Source organism: Dipodomys spectabilis, unplaced genomic scaffold (assembly GCF_019054845.1).
Source record: "Dipodomys spectabilis isolate Male_0828 unplaced genomic scaffold, ASM1905484v1 ptg000046l, whole genome shotgun sequence".
Taxonomy (NCBI): domain Eukaryota; kingdom Metazoa; phylum Chordata; class Mammalia; order Rodentia; family Heteromyidae; genus Dipodomys; species Dipodomys spectabilis.
The window spans coordinates 6361139-6377644 of NW_024870723.1; the positions used below are offsets into that span (position 1 = coordinate 6361139).

The following is a 16506-nucleotide window of genomic DNA, read 5'->3' on the forward strand; positions in this document are numbered from 1 at the left end:
CATAAATATACAGCCCCTCCTCTCAAAGAACTCATGGGCCATGCCAGTGTAATTCCTCAACAGTCACATACATGTGACTTGTAGATCTAAGTTCTGAGAGGTGTTAGGGTTTCATCTCGAGAGGAAGCTTAAGAAGGAAAGCTTGCCAGGCACCGGTGACTCATACTTGTAATCCTAACTACTCAGGAGGCTGAGATCTGAGGATGGCAGTTTGAAGCCAGAAAAGCCCATGAGCCTCTTAGCTCCATTAATCACAGAAAAAGCCAGTAGTGGCACTGTGGCTCAAGTGGTAGAGTGCTGTCTTGAGCACAAAGAGGTTCAGGGGTAGCATTCAGGCCCTGAGTTCAGGGCCCAGGACCAGCAAAAAAAAAAAAAAGGCTGAGGAAAGCTTCATGTGTAGGAGTAGGAGGGTGAGGTCAGCACTTAGCAAGCAGACAGGAAGGAAACAACTTGTGTAGAAGAGGGGGATAGGTTTAGCTATGGCAAGGAAACTTGTAGGGCTAGAGGGTTTGTTGGGAACTATGAAAAATAAAAAGCTTGAAAATAGATTGGGATCATGCTTCTTTCAAAAGGACCATAAAATCCTTTTCAATTACTTATGTCTGAGGAAACAGGAAAGGGGAGGGGGTATTTATGATCAGAGTTTAGAAGAATATTCTAGCTGAGTATGGAAGCTAGGCTTGTAACAAGATGGACTTTTTGTGTTACTGTTTAAACTCATTCAAATGAAGGATAGAAGAAGCCAGACCCAGATCAGCAGAGCTAGAAGGAAAGAGGTAGGACTGAAGGATCAAAAGGAGACAAAAGCTGGGTGCTGGTAGCTCATACCTGTAATCCTAGCTACTCAGGAAGCTGAGATCTAAAGATCATAGTTCAGAGCTGGCCCAGATAGGAAAGTCTGTAAGACTCTTTATGTCCAATTAACCACCAGAAAACTGGAAGGAGTACGGTGGCTCACAGTGGTAGAGCATTAGCTTTGAGCAAAAGAACTCAGGGACAGCACCCAGACCCCAAGTTGAGGCAAAAAAAAAAAAAAAAAAAGTTGGTGAAGGGAGACAAAATGGTCAGATTTTGGTGCCTGATGTGAGAAGTGAGGATTGGAGTTTGAGCAATATGCATCTAAAGCGGAGGTTCTGGGTAACATTTCAGTACTCAGCTGGAGAACAGGGAGTCAGGGAGAAGCAGTTTAGACACACTAGATCCCAGGGACCTAGACTTAACTAGAACCTGAAGAGCAGAGACAGATTCTCCTAGAAATCTGAAAGAAGCCAATATCCTGTGTACAGCCAGTCTGGAGGTGAAAGTGATGTAAATTAGAGCAAAGCATTACAATCTTGAGCTGGGTGTAGGCTTGAAGGATAGACCTCCAGGCTGGGAAGTTGAGAAAATAGCAGAGTGAACTTTAAAACCTTGCCAGGCTCCCAGGACAGCAGGAAGTTAATGTCTCCGTTTCCCTGGAATATTTATTGGGGTTTTGTTGGTCTCAGTTTCTGGGTTAAGGAAAGGCAGAAAACTACTAGTGAAGGTGAATACAAAAAGAAGAAAGACTGATACCCAGGAATATGACCTCTTAAGAAAAATTTGTTTCATCTCTCTCATGGAGTATTGTGGCATAAAATTATCCCAGTCAACATTTTGTTGTGGTCAAGGACTTGCTTTTCCTAGAAAACTGTACTAAGAGACAGAATAGGAGATGGACATTCTTAAATAATTTCTAGAAATAAATAGATCAGTTTGGTTGCTTTTACCACACTTTTAGCCCTTCACTTTCACAGATCAAAGAGATGTGAATTAACTGAGCCGTGTGTATGGAACTCTGTAATCCTTTCTCACTTTAGTAAAAAATAAGCTTGGTAATACATGCCTTTCATCCCAGCTACTAAAGAGGTGGAGGAGATTGAAAGGATCAAGATTTTAGGCTGAAATATTAGTAAGACTCCATCTCAGTCAGGAAGCTGAATGTGGTGTTGGATGGTCCCAACAACTTGGGAGGCCATAAGTTGCAGATTGCAGTCCAAGGCTAGCCCCTGGCAAAAAAACATGTGTCCCTACCTGAAAATAACTAAAATGAAAAAGGGCTGGGGGAGTGGCTCAGGTAGGAGAGCATCCACAATAGTGTATGGTCTCTCTATCGTTTCTTTTAGGTTTCCAGCCACGGTTCCCAGGCCACCAAGGACTCTGGTGTGGGCCTAAAGTACACAGCCTCGACTCCTCTTAAGAAACCATGGGCTGGCCCACCAGAGGGGAACGACAGCAGTGGGCCTCCTCCTGCTGCAGGGTTCTGGGTGTATTCACCCATCAGAAGTAAATTGTATAAATCATTTTCAAACAGAGGTAAGTCATATCACGTAAGAGAAGTTGCATTTCTCTTGTCTGTTTAATAAACTTTTATTGGTACCCTAAGATCCATAGACATAGTCCAAACTCCTTAGCTTGCTCTGTAATAATATTCTCTCTGATCCCATCTTGGCCAATGACCTCTGTCTTATATCCCATATCATACCTGACAACATAAGATTATTACAGTGTGCCAGATTCCTCAACTCTTGGCTATTTTCCTCCCTCATTGTTGGGGATTGAACCCAAAGCCTCATGCATGCTCATCAAGTTAGCTGTTTATCACTGAGATGATATACTCAGCTCCAGACCACTGTCTGGAATATCTTTTCCCTCCTCCTTGTTTCAAACCAATTGCTATCCATCCTTTAATAAAACCCAGGTTGTCAAATAGCACTCCTTTTCTGGAACTTTTTTTCATCCTGCTTCCTTCAAGTCAGCTGAGCAACAGCTTTGTTTGTAATCTTGGAGCCTGGGATTTTGCATCCTTGTATTATGTCATTGATTTGTGCCTCGAAGACAGTTATCAAAGTCTGTCTTTCAAAGCGTTAGTGTAACTGTATGATTATAGGCAAATTATTTTTGCTGCTCTGAGACTGTTGATATATAAATGAGCATACTATCATTTGTTCAACAACTATTTATTGGAATGGGGATATGGTGACAATAGAGTTCGGTTTTCTAGTGTGTTTAAGACCCTAGATTTAATCCTCAAAACTACAAAAGATAGAAACTGTTTACTGATCATGTGCTGTGTGCTTGCTTTTTTGTTGTTAGTGATAAACATAGTTCCTGCTTTTAGGGGAGATAAGTAACAAAACGTCACATGGAAGAGTGTTGTTACACATCCATGCAGTTAAGTGCTGAGCCTGTTTGGTCTCATTGCATGTCTCTGGTGATCGTCTGTGTAATATGAAGCAAGCACCCTCATCATGTAATCATACTATATACAAGATAGCTAGGAAGATTGTATGAATTAATGGGCATAAGAAAAACTCAAATGCTGGTTGCTGAAAGTATTTGAATCAATATCTTTTTTTTCTTTTTGGTGGTATTTGAGTTTGAAGTCAGGACCTCAGACTTTTTAGACAGGCACTCTACCACTTGAGCAACTCTTCCAGCTCTTTTTGCATTGGTTATTTTTGAGATTAAGATCTCAGTTTATGTCCAGGCCAGTCTGGAGTGTGTTCCTTCTATTTGTGTTTCCCTGTATTGCAGGGATGCAACCACTGACCATTTTGGTCATTGGTTGAAATGGAGTTTCACAAATTTCTTTATTCCTGGACTAGTCTATCTCTGGCTCTCTGAGATACAGGTTTAAGCCAATGCACCAGGCACAAATCTGTGTTGTGATCTGCATGTTAAAGCTGCTTTTGACCTTTATTGATTTTATTCTCAACAGCTGTTGTTTCCTTCCAAGTCTGTTTACCTGTTCTATGTCTTTGAAGATGCTGACTGTGAAGGAGATAGCCAGGAAGAGAGTGGGCTGGATGACCAAAAGGTGCCCCCATTTGTGCCTCCTCCTGGATACATGATATATACTGTGCTTCCTGATGGGTCTCCTGTTCCTCAGGGGATAGCTCTGTATGCACCGCCTCCTCCCTTGCCAAACAACAGCCAGCCTCTCACTCCTGGAACTGTTGTTTATGGCCCGCCTCCAGCAGGGGCCCCCATTGTATATGGACCTCCTCCCCCAAACTTCTCTATCCCCCTCATCCCCATGAGCGTGCTGCATTGCAATGTCCCGGAGCACCATAACTTAGTAAGTAAAACAATATCTCTGTCCACACTGCTTCCAAGGGTGCCAGAGAAGGGGGTATGGTAATGACTTGACTATTTATGAATGGGTTATATCACAAAAGTGATTCTTAACAATAATGCTTGCAATCTAGATATTAACCATTTTTTGTGTTTTTCTATTGACAAGTATTAATGTATACATATATTCATGTACCTATAATGTATACACATATATAGCTATTCACACATATATACATGCATATCTGTACACAAATATAAACAATGTTCAGCAAGTTTTGCTGGAAATTATCTTTGGATAGTGGGATCTATTGATTACTATCAGTTTATTTTCATAGTTATTGTTGTACACACCATTTTGAGTTGTTTTCCTAATTAATGTTGCAAGCATACCTTCATGGTTATACAAACATAACTATAAAACTTTTATTTGTAGGTCCTGTATTTATGTATAAATTTGTACCGTTTGATACCTTTTTGTGGGCTAGATCCAAGAAATTATTGCAACCCAGTCACCAGATAGATTTCTAACTTTTTGCCTCAAGCAATAAAAGTACATTCCAAATGCTTCTTTCAGACTCTGAACTCCAAGAGTCTTTGTTTTTCCTCCCCTCCCTAAGCATATTGAGGGAAAGATAAAGGCTTAGATACTGTAGTTGATCACATCATTGTGTTGTTTTAATAGGTCAGACTAAAAATTTCAAAAGGCATGAATGTATTTACATTATTATCAGAGGTCATTCGTATTCTTTTGTGGGTCTTTTAATGTTTTCTTTGGGGGGGGGCATTGCTAATGTTTTTACTCAGGGCCCTGTGCTTGTGAAGCTACCACTTGAGCTATACCTCTAACCCTAATTTTTTTTAGATCTTATGAATTTTTCTGCCCAGGATGGTCTCAAACCATAATCCTTCGCTCAGCCTCCCAAGAAGCTAGAATTACAGGTGTAAGCTGACACCCTGCCTCCTTGTAGGTTTTCGATGTACATTGTAATTCCTAGCAGTATATCTGTTCAACATCTATTGATAATATCTTTAAAGTGGTTCTTTTACTCTCCTAAATTGCACACTGCTTTTATATAGTTTTCCGGCTATGCTTTTATATCTCCCTGCATTTTGCACATACTATTTTTTTGAGCCTGGGGCCCATTCATTCTTCATTGCCCAGGCAAACTGCCTGGGCAGCCATCTCAGACAACTAACTCTCAAGTACCCAGAGGAGGAAGAGTCCTCAGCTTGTCTCTTCACTAAGACACTGAATTCTTGGAGATGGATTATCTAATACAAAGGGCTTGGTAAATGGAGCCAGTTGCACTAATGGAACTGTGAAGTTTTGTTAGTTCACATCTAAGGTGTGTGAAAAACTAGACTTGACTTGATTTTTCTTTAATTGATTTAATTTTTCTTCATATAGAAATCTTAAAATCTACCACCAGTTTTTTAGATCATTCTACCACCAGTTTTTAAGATCATTTACACCACTTTAACCAGTTACTTGAAATTCCTTTGTCAGGAAAGGGGAGATAGTCTCTCATGTTTCAGTACTACATTACTGTTTTGTTTTGGTTTGGTTTTTTCCTTCAGGAAAATGAGGTTTCTAGATTAGAAGATATAATGGAGCGTTTAAACTCAGAGCAAGGAGAAGAAGAGTGGCTTCGAGCATCTAAGCATCAGTCTGAGAAAGAAGAGGAGGAGCTGCATCATAATATTAATGATCTTTTGCAAGAGAAGAAAGAGTTAGAACTTGAAGTAGAAGAATTGCATGGAACCATCCCAAAACATCAACAGCGAAAGTAATTATGCTTTTATAAATCATATAATTCTGTAACTTACATTTTTATTCATTAATTAAGATAGTCTTTGAGGTAATAGAAATGTTTTAGATCTGAACTGCTCAAAACAGTAGCTGCTAGTCATGTGTGACTATGGAGCACTTGAAATGTGGCTGCTATTGCAACTCAGGAACAGAATTTAAATTAATTTAGTAGCCACATGGTGACTATCATTTTGGGCAGTTCAAGTCTTAAATCCTCTCAGGAAGTAATTCATATCAGCTCCTGTAGTCCTACGCAGAGATTAACATAGTCCCCCTCACTAGCTACCCTAGCAGAAAATAGGGCAGGGCTTTCAACCTCACTCTCCCAGGCATCCATTTGACCTCCTTTGACTGTGCATGCAAAGAGCTCTCCATGGGTCCCTTTCAGTCATTTCCAGTGCTGCTGCCTTTCATCAGTTGCATTCTAGATCACTGTCGTGGTTTCCATACTGTCCTCCCATGACTTACTGCTTTCTCTCCTCTCTGTTGTCACACATTGGGACTCAGCAAAATATAAATATACAGCCCTTCCATATTCTTAACCCTGCCTGCCTTTATTAGCTCCTTTCCCCACTGTGCATGGTCTGAGCCACTTGCTTTCCTGTAGTCTCCCTGAGCACATTGCCCCTTGTATATGTTGGCCTAAAATTGTGCTTCTAGCTGAAATGCCTGCCCCATTCCCTGCATAACTCCTCCTTAACTGTCAAAACAAAGGTGAGGGATATCTTTTACACCAAACCTTTTTCTTCTCAGGTACCCATATCATTTGTTGTTACATTTAAAAGGAGAAACAACTCCATCATATATTTTACTGCTAAGAGTTTGTTGCCAGTAGTATTCTGTATTTAGTAAAAAGGTCAACTTAGACTTCACATTTAACCTTAGGTAGCTGCCTCTCTTGTCTCATCTCAAATAAAATTAGGAAATTGTCGTGCATCGTCTAAGTTGTTAGGCTACAAGTGTGCATACTATACATTTAAAATCTTTCAATGTTTCTGTAACTTTTTAGGGACTTCATTGATGGAAATATTGAGAGTCTTATAACTGATCTAGAAATAGAAAAATCACTCAAACACCATGAAGATATTGTAGATGAAATTGAGTGTTTAGAGAAGACCCTTCTGAAGCGTCGTGCAGAACTCAGGGAGGCTGACCATCTCCTGGAAGAGGCTGAGAGTGAACTTTCATGCATGAAAGAGAAGGTGTGTCCTTTTGTGGGTTTGGGCATGAGTTCGTTGTGACACAGCATTGTTGAAGGTCTCCAAAGAGAACAGGTGATAAAATCACACCTGTTCATCAGACCTGCTGGGTTTTAGGCTGGACTCTGGTAGTTAAACCCTGTGAGAATTTGGGAAAGTGACTTAAGGCATCAGGCGTTGCTCTCCTTATAACTTCAGGCAAGGGATATATAGGTGGTTCAACATAAAGTAAGTAGAATAGTATGTCTAAAGCTTCTGAGTTAATTTATTTCTAGCATATCCCAATTCCTTATCCTTGAGTCCATACTTTTTAAAATTATTTTGGAGGGAGGGACTCTGCAATCTTTTTTTTTGAAATTTTACGCATACACGAGTGTGTTAGTGTTGTACACATGCATGCTGGTCTTCAATTCAGGGATTGGGTACTGGCCCTGAGATCTACCATTTGAGCCACAGCTCCACTTCTGGCTTTTTGGTGGTTATTTGAGGATAAGGGTCTCATGGATTTTCTTGCCCAGGCTGACTTTGAACTGTGATCCTTAGATCTCAGCCTCCCGAGTAGCTAAGAGTATAAGCATTAGCCACCAATGCTTTTCTGAAAACTGTGTCTTATAAACAGACTCTTATAAAGGTATAAAAATAAAATTAGGAAATCACTCTGCATCTTTTAGTTGTTAGGCTACAAATGTGTATACTGTCTACATTTAAAATCTTTTATTAATGTTTATGTAATAAACATTACATAAATTTTGGGGACTTCATTGGTGGAAATGTTGAGTAGAACTCATAAATAATGCTTTTCTTCAAATTAGAGATGGAGATAATGACAAAATATTTTTAGTTCCTGGGTAGTGGATTTCTGTTAGTTTAAATATATGCAAGTTGAAATGATAAAAAAGAAATAGGAATTTTTAAGGAATTTCAGGTGGGACTTCTTTTTGTTAGACCTGGGGCTTGAACTCTGGGCCTGGGTACTGTCTCTAAGCCTCTTTGTCCTCAAGGCTAGCACTCTACCACTTGAGCTGCAGTGATACTTCTGGCTTTTTCTGAATAATTTATTAGAGATAAGAGTCTCAAAGACTTTTCTGCCCAGGCTGGCTTTGAACTGCAGTCCTCAGATCGCAGCCTCCTGAGTAGCTAGGATTACAGTTGTGAGCCACCAGTACCCGGCTTTCATATAGGTCTGTTACTTGCATGGAATACTGAGATAGCATTTTTTTTAATACTAAGTAATTGTACATTCTTTAGACCATAACACAAAAGGAAATTAGGGAGGAAAAGGAGCCTCCCTTTACAGAGCTCCTACTGTTGTTCCTTTATAAATACCATTTTATTTAACCTTTGTGGTAATCCTGTACCTCAGTTTATAAATGTAGCTCAGAGAAGCTCATTAGCTGTGTGTCTAGACTTATGCAACTGAAGTTCTACCTCTCTAAAAGCTTTTTCAGTTAGGCAAGAACTCCAGGATGAAACTAGAATTCCCAGGAACTTCTATTTTTACATTTTTATTTCAACTTGGATCTACTTTAATAGAAATTGATTGCTCAGTTATTTATTTACTTATTTATTTTGGTCAGTCATGGCCTGAACTCTGGTCCTGGGCGCTGTCCCTTGGCTCTTCAGCTCAAGGCTAGCACTCTCCACTTGAACCTCAGTGCCACTTGCGGGTTTTTTTTTTTCTGTTATGTGGTGCTGAGGAATCGAACCCAGGGCCTCATGCATGCAAGGCAAGCACTCTACCACTGAGCCACCTTCCCAGCCCTGCTCAGTTATTTTTAAAGAATTGAAATTGAGTGCTTTCAGTTATTTTTTTTTAATCTGTGAACGATGGCTTTACTAATAGAAAAAGTCTTCATCTCTTTTCCAGATGAACAGTCCCATTAGGTCACATGTTAGATTCTGTGACAGAAAATAGGTGTTGTTAGAACTAGAGAAAAAATTTATTACTGGTAGCTAAAAGGCAGTAAGATGACTGGTAACCAGACTAAGGTAGTAAGTAAACCAAGGCTTCATCCTTCCCTTCAGCCTCCCAAAATGACTCAGAAGACAGCTTGGTAAGGAGGAGAGGAAGTAGCTGCACTTGGTAAGGAATGTGCCAGACATGTTAAAGCCTGATAAAGACTAAAAGTTACTTAGTGTTATGGCCCTCTGGTGTATGTAGTGAGTTTGTCTATTGCTTACTGATGAACTGATGGAAGCCAGCTATTTGAAGAGGGAAGACATGAAGTAAAGTGCTAGCTCCAGACTTGCCAGCTTCTTGTGTCCAAGAGATATTCAGTAGGCAGATTTAACATGCGGACACCTCTTTGGTAGAACTGCAGAGCTTGCTTCAGTTTTGTGGCTGAAGATGAGTCAGTGCCCAAACAAGTGCAAATCAAGTTCTGTTTTCAGACTTCATGATATTGTTATAAGTCTCTTATTATAGCCAGAAAAAGAAACCAGGATGATTTTTAAGTAGTTTTTTGCCAAATATTGTATAAGAAGACTTTTAAATATGTGAAAGGCATTTCATATTTGCATTTCTTTTTTTTTTTTTTTTTTTGCTGGTTGTGGGGCCTGAACTCTGGGTCTGGGCACTATCCCTCAGCTCTTCAGCTCAAAGCTAGTGCCTACCACTTGAGCCACAGCGCCACTTCTGTTTTTTTCTGCTTATGTGGTGCTGAGAAATCGAACCCAGGGCCTCATGCATACAAGGCAAGCACTCTACCACTGAGCTACCTTCCCAGCCCCATCATATTTGCATTTCTTTACCTTAATTAAATCACATGAGTTTTCACTTAACCTGACAGTATATAGAATATAGCAAGATCTCTGTATAGACAGAAGCTTGGTAAAATCATGTCATGGTCACTAAATTAGTAGTCCTGGTGCAATCAAATAACAGTACTATAAATTTTCTCAAAACGAAAAGATCATCTACAGTTTCATCATCTAAATGATTAGAGTTTTGGGTTAGGATGTTTCATTTTGTTTTGTTTGTGCTGAGACTGAGGCTTGAACTCAGAGACTCACACTCTCACTTGGCATTTTTTTTTCTTGTTCAAGGCTAGCATTCTACCACTTCAGCCACAGCTCCACTTCCAGCTTTTTGCTGGTAATTGGAGATAAGAGTTTTCTGCTCAGACTGGCTTCAAACTCTAATTCTCATAGTTCAGCCTCCTGAATAGATAGGATTATAAGCATGAACCGCCAGCACCCAGCTTGGCAGTTGACTTAGGTGTTCTGTCTTAGTTGACATGTTTTATAGTTGTTTCCGCAGTGCTTATACCATTTTAAATTTATTTTGCTTAACTAAACATAATATATAAAACTTTTTGCATGTTTCTGTGTTGTCATCTTTTTTTTTTCTTTTTTTGTTGGTCGTGGGGCTCGAACTCTGGGCCTGGGTGCTGTCCCTCAGCTCTTCAGCTCAAGGCTAGCATTCTACCACTTGAGCCACAGCACCACTTCTGGATTTTTGGAGGTTAATTGGAGATAAAAGTGTCATGGACTTGCCTTCCCAGGCTGGCTTTGAACCACGATCCTCAGATCTCAGCCTCCTAAGTAGCTAGGATTACAGGCGAGAGCCACTGGGTCCTGGCCTGTCATCTTACTTTAAAAGTTAGACTGTATTCTGTTGTGTTAATGTACTACCGTCGATTTAATCTTTTTGTTTTTCAGGGTTCAAGCTATTTCAGTACATATTTATATATTAGTTCTTAGATTTTGAATTACATTCTAAGCTTTGGGGAGTCAAAATGAATATCCATACATTGATTTCTATGTCTTTGAATATTGTCTTATTGTTTCAAGGAGTTGTTTATAGATTCCAGTAGCTATGAGAATTGCTTTTCCTTTGATTCTTTTCCAGACAAAAAATGCTGTTGAAAAGTTCACTGATGCCAAAAGAAAATTACTACAAACTGAGTCTGATGCTGAGGAGTTAGAAAGGCGAGCTCAGGAAACTGCCGTGAACCTTGTGAAAGCGGATCAACAGCTAAGGTGGGTGGAATCCATAAGGCACAGGGGGAGGTGTGTGTGGTGAGATGAATGAGAGCTTTGTCCCTCTGAGGAAAATGGATGCTTTATGATAAATACTGTGTGTTAACTGTAAGGGGACAGGGGGAAATAATGTGATATGTTTTAGGTTGCTCCAGGCTGATACCATGAATTTGGAACAGCACAAAATCAAACAAGAAGAAATTTTGAAAGAAATAAACAAAGTAGTAGCAGAAAAAGATGAAGACTTCCAGTGTTTAAATGAGAAGAGGGAAAAACTGACAGAAGAGTAAGTATGGCCTTTGTCAGGCTCCACAGGGCTCATGCTGGAGGGTAGCTATGGGGTTCCATCTACCTTACGGATGGCTCAAATACCACTGGTGCTTTGTTTTTTGGGGTTTGTTTTTTGGTCAGTTGTGGGGCCTGAACTCTGGGTCTGGGCGCTGTCCCTCAGCTCTTCAGCTCAAGGCTAGCACTCTACCCCTGGAGCGTCAGCCCCACTTCCGGCTTTTTCTGCTTATGTGGTGCTGAGGAATCGAACCCAGGGCCTCATGTATGCAAGGCAAGCACTCTACCACCAAGCCACCTTCCCAGCCCCACCACTGGTGCTTTGTAGGCTTCAGAACCTGCAAAGAGACATTGAGGAAGCAGAACGCAATGAAGATGAACACCTGCAGGTCCTTAAGGAATCTGAGCTACTCCTTCAGAGCAAGAGAGCTGAGCTGGAGAATCTGAAAAGCCAGGTATGGCAGTAGACTCCGGGAAAAGACAGTTCATACAGCTTTAAAACCTTCTTTTAAGTTTTGTGACTATAAAAGTAATATATATTTGATTGTAGAAAAGATTGGAAAATAAAAATGATAAAGACTAAATGAGGCCCTGGTCACTTTCATCTTTCCATTTTCAGGTGGCAAGTCAGCAGCAAGAAATGACTGTCTTGGACAGGCAGTTAGGGCATAAGAAGGAGGAGCTGATACTACTCCAAGAAAGCCTAGTCCAAGCAAAAACTGACCTCCAGGAAGCCCTGAGTCTAGGAGAAACTGAAGTAGCTGAAAAGTGTGATCATATTAGGGTATGTTTTTCAGTAGATTTTCTTGAGAGTCCTACAATAGTGCTCTGGATTTATTTTGAGACATTTTCATTTGTTCTCCCCAAGTAAAATAAAAATTCCTGAAATCTTACCTCATCTTTTTTTTTCTTTTTTCTTTTTTTTGAACTCTGGGCCTGAGCACTGTCCCTCAGCTCTTCAGCTCAAGGCGAGCGCTCTACCACTTGAGCTACAGCGCCACTTCCGGTTTTCTGGTGGTTAATTGGAGATAAGAGTTTCACGGACTTTCCTGCCCGGGCTGGCTTTGAATTGTGATCCTCAGATCTCAGCCTCCTGAGTAGCTAGGATTACAGACATTAGCCACCGGTGCCTGGCTTACCCCATCTTTAACACCCTTGTGGTCTGTGTTATGTAATGCTGAGACTGTCATGAGGAGCTCCTTCCATGCTTTTTCTTGATAGGCCCACGGTTCCCCTGTGTTTTGCCTTTTTCATTCTATTTGTTGTTCAAGAATTCCCTTTCTGCCCTGTCACCAAACAGATCCACCTGTTTTTAATGACCTAGCTATAGGTCACCTCCTCTAATAAGACTTCCCTAAAGCCTTCATTGCTCTGAAGGGAGTCTCCCTGAGTTTCATAGCTCTTGACATGTTCCTTAGCATCTTAATCTTTCATGATTGTGTTTATGTTCCCTGCCTTACAGAAAGTACTAAACACCTTGAGGTCAGCAGCCATGTCTGAAGCATCCTCATTGGTTCTGCCACACATTGCTTTTGCATGTGGTATATGTTATCTGTACATTTAAATTAAGCTATTATTTTCTTTTTTGTATACTAATACAAAGTACAGTAGTATTCTTGACATAAAAGGCAAAAAAATGATCTTGTTTCTAAACTATGATTTTTATGAAACAAAGCAATAATATCTGATTTTAAAGGAATTTCTATTCATAATTTCATGAGAATGACTTTTAAACACAGGAAGTAAAATCGCTTTTGGAAGAACTGAGTTTCCAGAAAGGAGAACTGAATGTCCACATCAGTGAAAAAAAAGCTCAGCTTGCACTTATAAAGCAGGAAATTGAAAAAGAGGAACAAAATCTTCAGGGAATTTTACGGCAGATGTCTAAACATAAAACTGGTAAGTTTAAATGAAAAAAACTGTAGAAAGGTTAAAGGTTGGAAATAATTAAATACAATTTACAGCAAAAAACAAATGACCAAATGACCTTCTTTTAAAATTTAACCTAAACAGTAGTAAGCAAGGAAAAGGAAGATTATAAAATGAATCTAATATTTCCTATATATATATATATATATATATTTTTTTTTTTTTTTTTTTTTTTTTGTCGGTTGTAGGGCTTGAACTCTGGGCCTGGGCGTTGTCCCTCAGCTCTTCAACTCAAGGCGAGCGCTCTACCACTTGAGCTACAGTGCCACTTTCTAATATTTCCTGCCATTCAGTTTGACAAGGTTTATTTTAAAGCAAAACAATCATAGTCCTGGCTGGCCCAAAGTATGCCGATGCAGGGGCATTTATGGGTTGAATTTAAAATTAGAACAATTTCAGGATTCTTAAAATTCACACCTGCTGGGCTGGGAAAGTGGCTCAGTGTTAGAGTGCTTGCCTTGCATGCATGAGGCCCTAGGTTTGATTCCTCAGCACCACATAAGCAAAGAGGAAAATGCCGGAAGTGGTGCTGTGGTTCAACTGGTAGAGCGCTAGCCTTGAGCTGAAGAGCTGAGGGACAGTGCCCAGGCTCAGAGTTCAAGGCCCCATGACCAGACCCAAAATAAATAAATAAATAAAATAAAAATAATAAAATAAAATTCACACCTGCTGACCCAGAAAGCCCATCTCTACTTAACCAGATAGGGCAAAACTTTATGTAAGATTTGTATTTACAAGATTGCAAAACAGGACCAGTGTAAAAGCCTTATGTTTAACCTTTAATGACATGCAAAAATACTCATGTGAAAGCTGAAAAAAATAGATGCAAATTGAATATGGAGTGCAGTCTAGTTATTTTATAGTGTGTACATGTGCACTGTTGAAAGGAAGCACTTCACTGCTGTTGCAGTAATCGTCACCTTTGGCTGTTGGGGTGATGATGCATTTTCATTTCTTCCATCTTGCACATTTTTTGTATTTCCAGGATTTTCTACAAGGGAGCAAATACTTTTATAATCAGAAGAAACTTCATACTTATATATCTGAATTTCAAAGAGAAAAATACTGTTTTATATATATCTCAGTCTATATTTTAAAACTTCTTTCTAACTTAATGAATTTTTATTTATATAAAAAGTGTTTGGTTCTATTCTTTTCTTTTGTCTTATTCTTTTCTTTTGTGTTGGTCGTGGGGTTTGAACCCTGGGTCTGGGAGCTGTCCCTGAGTTCTTCAGCTCAAGGCAAGCACTCTACCACTTGAGCCACAGCACCACTTCCGGTTTTCTGGTGGTTAATTGGAGATAAGTCTCGTGGACTTTCCTTCCCAGGCTGGCTTTGAACCACAATTCTCAGCTCTCAGCCTCCTGAGTAGCTAGGATTACAGGTGTGAGCCACTAGTGCCCAGCTGGTTCATTCTTTTATGTGGAAGTCAATGCTTTTGTTAAATCCTGCTGAATATTTTTGTTGAAATAGGTTTTAACAATACTGTGTTGTGTGTGTGTCTGTGTGTCTGTGTCTATGTGTCTGTGTATGTGTATGTGTATGCCAGTCCTGGAGCTTGACTCAGGGCCTGAGTACTATCCTGAGCATTTTTGTTTAATGCCCATGCTCTATCACCTGAGCCACAGCTCCACTTCGGCTTTTTGGTGGTGAGAGATAAGACTTTTTCATAGATCTTCCTACCTGGGCTGGCTTTGAACTGCAATCCTGAGATCTCAGCCTCCTGAGTAGCTACCACTATAGATGTGAGCCATCGGCACCCAACATTTAACAAAACTTTTACAGAGTTTTTTCCCGTTAAAATAGAATCAACACCACTTATTCAGCCCACAAAATTTTTGATTATCTTTTGTTTCTGTATCTATTAACAATGTTATTTTCTGGTCCCTTTTGTAAATGTTTCTAAGTTCATTTCATAGTGCTGACTATGTTTTGTTTGTTTCTGTTTTAATAGAACTAAATAATATTCTAGATATACTGCAACTTGAAAACAATGAGGTGCAAAGTTTGAAGTTACAACATGACCAAAAGGTGTTGGAGTTGGAGAAGATCCAGGTTGAAGTGCTGGAGGTAATGACTAGAGGCATTGTCCTCTTAGTGAATGACAGATTTTTCTCTTTGGGGTATTTAAGCACTCTTTTATCTGATTTAGGAGAAGCTGGAGTTGGAGAATTTGCAGCAGACTGCCCAACAACAGAAAGAGGAAATAGAGTGGCAGAAACAGTTGCTTGAGCGGGACAGGTGGGAAACAGAAAGAATGACTGCTGAGATCCAGGCATTACAGTCATGTGTTGACTGTTTGAGCAAAGAAAAGGAAGATCTCCAAGAGAAATATGACAGCTGGGAAAAGAAGTTGTCTCAAACCAAAAGGTTAGAGCAAGAACAAAAATAACTTACAGTATCACTTTAGAATTTACAACATAGGAAAGAAATTGGCATCATAATTCTCTAAGGAATATTTTTGGTGTTTCCTGCTTAGTTCCCCCTCAAAATTTTTTAACCTATTTCTGTTTTTGTGTTCTTTGTGTGTGTGTGTTCCAGTCCTGGGCACTGTCCCTGAGCTTTTTTGTTCAAGGCTAGTGCTTTACCACTTGAGCCAAAGCTCTGCCTTTTTTTGGTGGCTAATTAGCAATAAGAGTCTTATAAACTTTCCTGCCTTGGGCTGGCTTCAAACCACAGTCCTCAGATCTTAGCCTCCTGAAGAGCTAAGATTACAGGCATGAGCCATTGGTGCCTAGCTCTGTTGTGATTTTTAAATGAAATAATACATGGTAGAAATAAATCAATTATAGTCAAAATCAAAATAGGCTTTTTTTGGTAGACAGTGACATGTTCATTTTAAAATTCATGTGGAAATAAAAAGGACCTAAAATAGAATTTAGAATTTGGTATAAATAGAATTTATACAAAAATAAGTTTTAAAAAATAATAGAAGTTTAAGGCTAACTCTATGCTATATAGATTATTTAGATTTCATACTAGTCAAAATTCTGGTTTAGCATAGACTTTTATCAGTACAACAGATTAGATAGATCTAAACAGAATGTACATTAATGTTCACAGCAGCTTTGTTTGTAAATTAATGTTTGTAACCTGGTAAATGGATGAACAAAATATGTCTATACTGTGCAATAAGACTTAGCAGTAAAAAGGGAATGAAGGATTGATATATACATTAACATGGGTAAATGTCAAGGTAACTGT

The 16506-nt window shown here is 39.5% G+C and overlaps 1 protein-coding gene across 5 annotated transcripts in view; it reads left to right on the forward strand.

Moving 5' to 3' along the window:
• Cntrl (centriolin) overlaps window positions 1–16506 on the forward strand; it is an 86590-nt gene that overhangs the window by 52744 nt on the left and 17340 nt on the right. For 4 of the 5 annotated variants that reach the window (XM_042678599.1, XM_042678601.1, XM_042678600.1 and 1 more), the window contains 11 exons: window positions 2145–2334; window positions 3786–4099; window positions 5677–5885; window positions 6918–7110; window positions 10958–11088; window positions 11234–11374; window positions 11702–11828; window positions 11993–12157; window positions 13113–13272; window positions 15257–15372; window positions 15455–15672. In XM_042678599.1, the coding sequence (XP_042534533.1) occupies window positions 2145–2334; window positions 3786–4099; window positions 5677–5885; window positions 6918–7110; window positions 10958–11088; window positions 11234–11374; window positions 11702–11828; window positions 11993–12157; window positions 13113–13272; window positions 15257–15372; window positions 15455–15672 (1964 nt within the window). Of the gene's footprint in view, window positions 1–2144; window positions 2335–3785; window positions 4100–5676; window positions 5886–6917; window positions 7111–10957; window positions 11089–11233; window positions 11375–11701; window positions 11829–11992; window positions 12158–13112; window positions 13287–15256; window positions 15373–15454; window positions 15673–16506 lie in introns of those variants that run through there. The other variant, XM_042678603.1, reaches the window with a different exon arrangement.